Source organism: Dysidea avara, chromosome 4 (assembly GCF_963678975.1).
Source record: "Dysidea avara chromosome 4, odDysAvar1.4, whole genome shotgun sequence".
Classification (NCBI taxonomy): Eukaryota; Metazoa; Porifera; class Demospongiae; order Dictyoceratida; family Dysideidae; genus Dysidea; species Dysidea avara.
In genome coordinates, this window is record NC_089275.1 from 17,618,046 (window position 1) to 17,628,485 (window position 10,440).

Sequence of the window (10,440 nt, forward strand, 5' to 3'; positions counted from 1 at the left end):
AAATATAGCACTCGGCTTTGCCTCGTGCTATATTTGTCTCTCGCCCACTCTTTTCGTGCTATATTTCCCGTATAGCACTCGCGGCAGTGCTTTATCTAGTACATATATATCTATGTATGTAATATGTATATATGTAATTGTTGTAACACAGGCATGAGGGCTTTGCCTGATATGTATGCCCGACTGCCCGAGGGCATACATATCAGGCAAATCCCGAATGCTCATGTTACAGGTAATAAGTAACACTTATCAGGCCGATAGCCTGTACAAGGCGATTAATCACCCAAGCCAATATGAGTGCAGCCACTGGATATATCATATATGCATACCTAAAGTTTTCGATTATGGGTCAGCAGCTAGAACATTCTGGTTACGATGAATGGACATATCTTAGAGATATCATGGAGAATTTCATTTATGTGAGTTTAATGTTCTAATCAGTGCTATTGATTCGTTTCTGGAAAACTTACGGAGTTCACTAAAGGCATAGATAGGTAAGCTTGTGCGGAAACGATCGGTGGATAAGCTATAGCACTAGTTCTCACCTCAGCGCCACATTATTCAACTTGTAGGATAGTGAAGATAACAAAATGCTTTCTGTCTGAGTGGTTTTCATGGCAAAATCCAAGTCATGCATCCTAATTATGCAAGTATTAATTGATCCCCACAATCAATTTCGGCCTCAATATCTATATAATCACTGCCCAGTTGTAGCCCGGCGACATTTTGTATGTAGTCCGGCTAGCTGGACTACATACGAAATGTAGCCCTGGCGGCTCCTTTGATCTGAGGTGTGAAAGTGTTATATAATATTATAGTATAGTTTTGTTGCATGAAGAAGACCACAACCAGCATGATTGAAGATAACACAAAAAGCTAGGCTCAGATGGCAGACATTTGTCAGAACCCAAAAAGGCACATGCCACACATGAGCAGTGTTGGGAGTAACGCATTACTTATATTAATACTATTACTTTTTGTAGTAAAACAAAAATAAAATGCACTATTAAAGCTATTAATATAGCTTAAGTTACTTTACTTACAAATGTAACATGTTACCTAAGTAATAAAGTTACTTTTAATTAATGACTTGAATGATAAATAATTTTATTACTACAAGTGATGAAGTAACTAATCTCGTTACTAATCCACTGGGTAACACCTAGCCACAACAAAGTAATGAAGCAGTCACAAAATTAATGAATGAAGTTCACTGACCAGCTATTTTCTCTTGAATACAATTATTATAACCAAGATATACATTGTCCAATAACATTGATCATGTCACGTGATAAGGTGGTAGTTGCACAGAGATAGCTTAAGGCTGTAGTCACAAAGTGATATATATGTAATATTAGTATAGTTACTTTATTTTTGAGTAATCTGTATCTAAACAGTTTTTGTTGCAAGTAATAGTAAGAAGTAACAAGCTACTTTTAAAAAAGTAACTAACCCAACACTGCATGTGAGTTATGCAGGTATTGTGCCATAAAAATGATGGCAGTGCATTGCATCATTTAACCTCTAGCCTTCTGACTGTGGTCAGGCAGGCAGACCAAAAACTGAGTTATGTTGACTTTTTAAAATTCAATATTCATCCTTTTGTTAGGGTTTTCTTAGTTTTTTAAAATAGCAGATTTGATGTCAGAGATGCTAAAATGTTCTGTAAAAGTGCTTTTTGTTGGGCAAAAGATTTCCATGATGACTTTAGTAGCACAATTTTGAGGATGCCATTTTGATGTGAAATTCCTACCATACAGTACTGTACTACAGTATATGTGTAAACTGTGGTATTGTATTATTTTTAACAATTTATTATTGGTGATTATTGTTTTAGGATGATTTTACTCCTATGCATGCTGCCACACTTTTTTGTGATACTAACAAAGTGGAGATGTTGATTCAATCACAGGCTAATATTAATTGTACTACAACAGTGAGTGTACCATACAATAAATCACTAAAATAATTGTGAAAACAACTGTTGTTATGGAGAAATTTTGGTAGAGGAAAAATTTTTGGTGTGATGTCAACTATATGTAGGGATGCGCTGATTTTGCCTGAAATTTTTTTGCAAAAAATACGTTGGTAAAAGCAAAAAGCAAAATGCTGGAAAAATAGGTGGAAAATTGGAAAAATGGGCACCAAGGAATGGCAACTTGGCACATTTTGTATGAAAAAGATCGAGAAACTCTAATAGAACAGTCACGCATAGTATTAGGACAACTTATGCTCATAGGAAATGGTGACTAAAGATCGAGATACTCTAATAGAGCAGTCACTATGTACAAAATATTCTAATAGAGCAGTCACACATGCTTGTATACTAGAGATACTGCAATTAATTTTTACTGATGCTCAGCAAAATAGAAAAATTTCGAGCAAAATATTGAGCAAAATAGGTAAAAAATAAAAGAATTGCTGGAAAGAAAAATAGGTAGAAAAAAAAGCAAAATAGGCTCATCCCTAACTATATGTTGTTTGTATTTGATTTGTAATTGGAGCACAACCCACAGTCATGAACAGCTAGCATGATTTTGAGACTCTGCCAAGCTCTATTTCTTTATTTAGTTGCCTATGTAATATCAATTACAAAATTACATAGTTAATAAGCCATCACTCCAACTGTAACTATTGTTATGGATAAACAGTTACATATATAAAATTAATTTTCAGATGGTGATGTGACCAGTGCAGCTGTGCATAATAAACATGAAAAGGGTCACCTTCAAAATTCACCACAAAAGGGTCTAAGTGAATGAGTTACATGGAGCTTAACTAGTTAAACTAGGTTAATGTTGCAGTCAAGCATGCGTGAGTGTATTATGATAGTGACTAACCTGAAGCTTCACCATGACTGGAGGAAGATTGGGCAGGCACACACGTGAGAAGGGTTGGCAATAATTGGAGAATAACACTGTGCATGCGTTACAAGAAAAAGGCACGTGGAGAGGTGTTAGAATGCATGGTGCTACATGGCATAGTGAATCTTGTCCCACCCACACCACTCCCCTCTACCAACTATCTCATATTAGTATTTTAGAAGACGATAATCACAAAGGGATTGTTGAGTGGGGTTTAATGTAATGTATTTCCCCTCCCCAAAAAATTTAATAACGGGGGTGTGGGGAGGTGAAGCATGTACCACAGACAGTCCCAGCAGGGAGCTTAGTAAATCCTCCATTTTTCCCTTGTCTTTTCCATCTTGAGGCTAGCTCAGGGTGTGACGGTGCAGGATTTCTATTAGGAACATTGTGGCATGTGGAAATTCTTGTGGCTTCAGAGAATGTTAGAATCCCCAAGCATTCCTACCTCCAAGCCTTTGTAGTAAAACATGCAGTATACATCATGTAAAATTGTTGAAAAGGGGCCTATTTGGGAGTTAATAGGAGAATCCATGGAACCTTGCACACCTACCAAAACAGCCACCATCTGTTGACAGTGGCAACCCGCTCACAACAGGGCAAGCCCTGCTGACCGGGTTAAACTGACAAGCAACATTAATTACACACAAACAAACACATGTACAGTTCCACCTCAGCAAAATTTCTCTTTATGCAATTATGATACTTGAGTATTCTTTCTACATAGTACGTATATTATTCTTTTGTCCCTAAGATTATTCCTTGGAGTCACTCCAGAAATACAACACATCATTTTTCTTTTCTATGCATAGGCTAGAAAACCTAGACCAAGGTTCTTAAAGATGGTCTTCATGGTTTTAGAAACTGAGTGAAGCACAGTTTCTAAAATTATAAAGAATCAAGGGCATGGTTCCTAACCATGTTGTCACCATATTTATTACCTTACACAAACTGTAAACCTACAATAACTTTCCACATTGTTATCTACAAAAGAAAGCAAACACACAATGGTTGATCAGTGATCATTAGTAGATCTGCAATGCTACTCACGATCAGCGCATCAGTGATCATTAGTGAGCTGTGCTGTGTGTTGACTCCCTTGACTGTAAATATCACCAAGAACTATTAATGACCCTTTTTACTCCCTATTATTTCCAGCATTATTAGCACATCTTTGCTAATGTGCAGTTATGCTACATACATACTTTTGTTCAACACTATAGGATGGAGTGACTCCTGTACATCTTGCTGCCCAATATGGTCGTGTTTCTATAGCAAAGGTACTGATTAGCTCTGGAGCAGACATCAATGCTGTTACTCTAGAGGTATGTGAAAGTAACACAGCATCTTCATGTAACTGGAGAGACCCATGGCAAATATCTGTGTATCTCCATAGGATGGTGCAACTCCTCTGCATTTAGCTACAAAAAATGGACATGTCGAAGTAATAGAATTACTAATAAAGTCAGGAGCAAATATCAATGCTACTTCCACAGTGAGTGACATGTTCCGCATTTTAATAATGCATTTCTGTTGTGGTGTGGTATGGTGGCATTGTATTTAGGTCAATATCATTCGATATTCATCACTCAAATTTTGTCTTTGCATACCTTTTGTTAATACTGTAACATAATTGATTATTGGTTTATATGATGTCAAAGAAAGAATGACAGCATACAAAAAAGCTTATAGCAAAATTACACAAATTTTTTGGAATTTTCAACTACGTAGAGTAGGGACCATCATAGAACATCGATAAAAGTACTGAAACAAGCAGGAGTAGTGGATGATATTAAATCACAATAAAACAATAAGTTATATCCTTACTGTTCTCAAGATACCATAATGGAAATGCACAGTAAGGATATAACACTTCTTATCGTTTTACTGTGATGTAATATCATGCACTACTCCAGCTTGTTTCAGTACATTTTATTGATGTGCTATGGTCCCTACTCTAGTTGAAAATTTCAATTTTTTTTGTGTACTTGTTTGTTAACTTTTATTGTAAATAATAATTATGACTGGTGAACCCATGCATACTGCAGGCGCTGTGTGCCCCAGCTATATCAATTGTCGTCTGAAAAGTGAAGTATTCATTATGCTTCATTGTCAGCTATATTCAACCCACTGAATTATGAATCATGAATCAAGAACTGTTCGAAAAGCACCTTTGCAATCAAAGTAACCACTATGAAAAATATGGACGATTTCCGTTATGAAGGGAAGCTATCACGCACTACCACCAAATCAACACCTTTTGCTGTCAGCAAAGATGAATGGGACACAAAGGAAGATGCTGATAAGTCTGTCAAAGATTGTTGGCATTACGCATATACGTAATATAATATGATGTAATAGTGTGCTGTATTTAGGAGTTTGACAAGTCATAATATGGCGTAGAGCTCATTAAGTTGTATCCGCATATATAGTGTCAATCGCTTCCTTCCAATCCCTGAATCTGTCACTATATGATCCTTCCCCCTATCATTTCTGGTGCTGTGACCAACGAAAATTGGATGGATCTCAAGAAGTTGATTTGCTGGCGTCACGGCCACAAGGGACACGTGTCCAAACTCCTCACTGGCACTGAAGAGATATTAGCCAGGCTTTCTCAAGCTCAAGAATTAGAACCCAATTCAAGGCTCGCCACTTCCGATGCTGTCCTTCTGGCGGACCTCTTGAAGCAGCTGCAACTAAACGCTCTTTTATTTGAAGAACTGGACACAAAGGTAATTAACGCTACCGAAGATGAAGAGAAGCTAGAGGAAGCAGTGTTTGAATTGGCTGATTTACAAGCATCCCTGTCAGCAAAAATCACACTTCTTTCACACACCTTGGTGACGACTTCGCCACTAGAATCGCCCGCAGTTAACACACAGACAGTCATGGAGACCAATGCTCCGCCGCCCAGCAGCTCTCCTACCAGTAGTAACAGTCAGGAGAACCAGCAGGATGCCAAATCTCAGACGCATCATGTGGAGCATGTGAGTAATACTAATAGTAACAGTAGCATACATCAGCCTGCGGCTGACCCCAGTGATACTCACAAATCAGATGGTCCCAACCCCCTGCTCAAACACATGGCCCTACGCAGTACGTAATGAGACTCCCCATGCGCATCACTTTGGTGCCTGCCTCCCCAAGCTAGAGATTCCAGTCTTCACTGGTGAATCGCTCGACTGGTAGCCATTCTGGGACTGTTTTTCAGTTGCCATCGATACTAACCCATCTCTCACTGGGGTTCAGAAGCTCAGCTATTTACAAGCCCAGCTAAGAGATGAGGCATCAAGGGTGATTACTGGACTCCCCCTTACCAATCTGAATTATGAACACTCTGTGGCCTTACTGAAAGATCGCAATGGCTAGAGCCACAATGAATTATTTGTGCTGACATTCAAGCCCTGCTGGATCTCCCTAAGCCAACCAATAAGTTAGCCAGTCTCAGATTTTTTCATGACACCATTGAGACTCATGTTCATTGTTTTCAATCTCTTGGCAAATCACCAGAGTCACTTGACACACTATTAGCTCCCATGATACTTACTAAGCTGCCTGAGTACACCAAGAGAAACATGACCAGAGACCACATTAGTACTGAATGGACTGTACTGGTACTACAGGCTGCCATTCGTAATGAAATGAGAATATTCGAGACAGACTAACAAGCATCCACCTTGTCCAGCCAACAAGGAAACCCTACTGTTGCATTTTACACCCCCTTACATCGCAAACCACATGGGAAGAGAGAAACCAGTGACAAGCTCAGTTGTGTATTCTGCAAGGGTAACCACACTGCACTTAATTGTGCAGTCCACAAAGTTGCGCCATTTCGTGTGGAGATCATCAAGCAGCAACGGCTTTGTTACAACTGCCTGGCTCATAACTGTATATCTCAATGCAGTTCGAAGAACCGCTGCCGTAAGTGTGGTAATAACCATCACACAAGCATCTGCAACAACTCCACAAAAGTTAATACCAGTGACACGAATCCCCCAATCCCTAGTAACACTACCAGTAATACAGTTCCACCATCAAATGCTACAACTGATACTACATCTCTTACCACTCTAGCTCCTGCTAAACACTCTACCTGCTTACTGAAGTCAGCAATTGCCACTGTTATAGGAGCTGACTCACAGACCAAAGCCAATGTCTTGTTTGACAAAGGATGACAGCGATCTTTCCTTACGGAGAAGCTGGTGAGTGAGCTCGAATTGATGCCATACAGACTTGAAACATTAGTTTGTCCTCATTTGAAGCCAATAAACCATTGTACAACAGATGGATGCACTCCTGCTCCAAATCTGAACTACCACCGGAGAACTAGTGCAGCTCTCAATGCTTGTAGTACCCATGATTGCTACCCCCATTTCAAGCCCCATTGACACAGAAGTCTTACAGCTACCACACCTACAGGAACTGCCACTAGTGCACCCAGTTACTACAGCAGAAAATTTTGAAATATCTCTGCTGATTGGCGCAGATTATTACTGGGAGCTGGTTGGGGACCATATTGTGTGAGGAACTGGTCCAACTGCGGTGAGTTCAAAACTTGGATACCTGCTTTCTGGGCCAGTATTGATCCCTCGACCACCTAGTGCACCCTACATGTTGCTGCAGGACGTGATCAAGAGTAACACAATCTATTGAGATTCTGGCAAGTTGAGGATACTGTAACGACATCTGCTGACTTTGGTAAGTCTGACCAATAATTTTTGCAACCATACTGTAACACTCACATATTCAGACAAAGTGATGGTACTTACTGTGCTGGCTTCCCTTGGAAAGTACAACATCCCCCATTAACAAACAATCTTGAAGTGTGCCAGAAACGTACTCAGTCACTGAATTATCGACTTGGCAAATCTCCTGCAGGCATATGACAAAATCCTTCAGGAGCAACTGAGCAGAGGCATCATTGAACCTGTCACTGAGTGCAACAAGAGCAATACAGCCTATTACATTCCATCCCACCCAATAAAGAAGAACTCAGTGACTACTCTGATTAGGATAGTCTATGACTGTAGTGATCATCCAAGTCTCAATGATAGCCTGATGTCTGGCCCACCCTTTCTAGTAGGTCTTTTTGCTATCATTTTGCATTTTCGGACCCAGTGTTATGGTTTATCAACTGACATAGAGAAAGCATTCCTCCATGTTACACTGAAAGAGGCAGATAAAGACTTTACTTGTTTTCTGTGGCTGTCAGAACCCCTAAACCCCAACAGCGAATTTGTGGTGTACCAATGTAGAAGAGTTCTATTTGGTGCGGTGAGTTTACCTTTTATGCTGTTTGCAACATTACACCATCACTTATAACAACACGACACACCACTGTCACACAGCATACAAGCCAATCTATATGTAGACAATGTTGTTTCAGATTGTGAGACAGAGCAACAGGCCATTGAATACCTTGAGGAAGCAAGGTCATTGCTATCCAGCACTGGTTTCAACCTCAGGGCAAGGACATCCAACTGCAAGTCTCTCAACAAGAAGGCACAGGAAAGAGGCACAGCTGGTGGCACTCATCTAGTAAGCATTCTGGGCCTGCTGTGGAACACCAGAACTGACTAACTGTCCCTACTGCCGAGAGTGAACATTACCATGGATTGACTATCGATTACTAAGCGAGAGGCACTGAAAGACACACCTAGACTGTTTGACCATTTAGGCATTGCCAGTCCTATGTCTGTACATGCCAAACTTTTTATGCAGATACTGTGGCAGCTTCATATTGACTGGGACAAGCCCTTAGATAATGGCCTCCAAGAAGAGTGGAATACCATAATTACTGACCTCGAACAGCTATCCTGGATTAACCATAGATCAGTGTTACTTTCAGGACTTCACCAGATAAGGTATCCAGTTACATGTGTTTGCAGATGCCAGTACAACGGCATATGGTGCAGTAGCCTTCCTCACCAGTAGTGACCATGCAACCCTTGTAATGGCTAAGAATCGTGTTGCACCCTGAAGAGCCTGACTTTGCCCAAGCTGGAACTGATGGCTGCTGTTGTTGCCTCCAAAGTTGCACAGTTCATCATTGATGCCCTACAACACCAGGACACCCCTATCTACTTTTGGCAAGATAGTCACATTGTACTGTACTGGCTGAAGAGCACTAAGGATCTCCCACTATTTGTGAGATGCCGCATCCTAGAGATAAGGGAAGCGCTCCCTGAAGCATCCTGGAACTACTGCCCCACAGTAGATAACCCAGCCAACCTGTTGACATGTGGCATCAATTTCCAACTTCTCAGCTCTCCCAACAACCTGTGGTGGAAAGGCCCACCGTGGTTGACTGCACCTAGTGCTTGACCACAATGGCAGCCAGAGCTCACCATAGAACTGCATGCAGCTGCAACCATAGCTGAGGAGTTCATTCCACAGTCAACTATCCATACAACCAGTAGCCTCCACACACTCATCGACATTTCTGACTACAGTACACTGAATATATAGGCTTCTGACAGTCACCGCATACACTTACAGGTACATCACCAATTTGCACAAATCTAGGCCTAAGCTAGACGACCCTCTAACAGCCGCAGAACTCAATTCTGCTTAAACCAGATGGGTTCAAATTTGCCAGGAACTTGTATACCCAAAGGAATTGGCCAGCGCCAAATCCAAGTGTGACCATCCTGCAGTTAAGAGGCCAACACTTGTAAGACAACTTAGGTTGTTTGTGGACAACATAGGCCTCCTGCGGTTTGGGGGACGGATTCACAATGCTCCTCTTAGTGAGCTGGCCAGGTTTCCATACCTGCTGCCCCCAAACCACCATTTAACTACACTTATTGTTAACCACACGCATGTTCTTCTTTCTCATGCAGGTGTTGGATATACCCTGACAGCACTTCGGCAGTTATTCTGGATCTCCTCAGGACGTCAATGTGTGAAGAAACTACTCTGATGTTGCACAGTTTGTAGAAGGCACGGTGGCCCACCCTAAACTGCTCCAGAGACAGCACCACTTCCAAAGGTCAGAGAACAAGATGTGCCACCATTCACTATCACTGACATAGACTTCACTGGTGCCCTCTTTGTCAAGCAACACAATAGAGAAGAACAGAAGGTGTACATCTGTTTATTTACCTGCGCCACATCTAGAGCAGTGCACCTTGAGGTTGTAACAGACCTCTCCACGACCACATTTCTGCTTGCCTTTTGATTTTTTGCTGCTAGAAGATCACTATCACAAGTAATGATGTCTGACAAATGCCACCACCTATACTCAGCTGCAGAAGAATTGGCCAAATTGCTATCCTCACAGGAGATTAGGACAGTGCTGGGCCGGTAAGGTGTTACATGGAGATTTATCCCAAAGAAAGCACCCTGGTTTGGTGGATATTGGGAAAGATTGATTGGTCTTACCAAGATGGTTATTAAGAAGACACTGGGAAGAGCACAGATCAACTTACTGACACTATTGTTGTTGAAGTTGAGACGATATTGAATGACCGCCCATTGACATGCATTTCAGATGGCCTTGCTGATCCAGAACCACTGACACCAGCACACATTTTACATGGATGGAGACTTACCGGATTACCCCATGAGATGGCAA

General features: G+C 41.0%; 1 protein-coding gene across 4 annotated transcripts in view; it reads left to right on the forward strand.

The window, feature by feature from the left end:
- Nucleotides 1–1,838: 1,838 nt before the first annotated feature.
- The window catches only part of LOC136253406 (ankyrin-1-like), a 55,435-nt gene continuing 46,833 nt past the window's right edge, over nucleotides 1,839–10,440 (forward strand). For 3 of the 4 annotated variants that reach the window (XR_010700120.1, XM_066046067.1, XM_066046068.1), the window contains exon 1: nucleotides 5,257–5,851. Coding sequence is in view for 3 of the 4 variants with exons in the window: in XM_066046067.1 (XP_065902139.1) it covers nucleotides 5,336–5,851 (516 nt within the window). In the remaining variant the exon portion in view is untranslated. Of the gene's footprint in view, nucleotides 1,937–4,087; nucleotides 4,190–4,260; nucleotides 4,360–5,256; nucleotides 5,852–10,440 lie in introns of those variants that run through there. The other variant, XM_066046069.1, reaches the window with a different exon arrangement.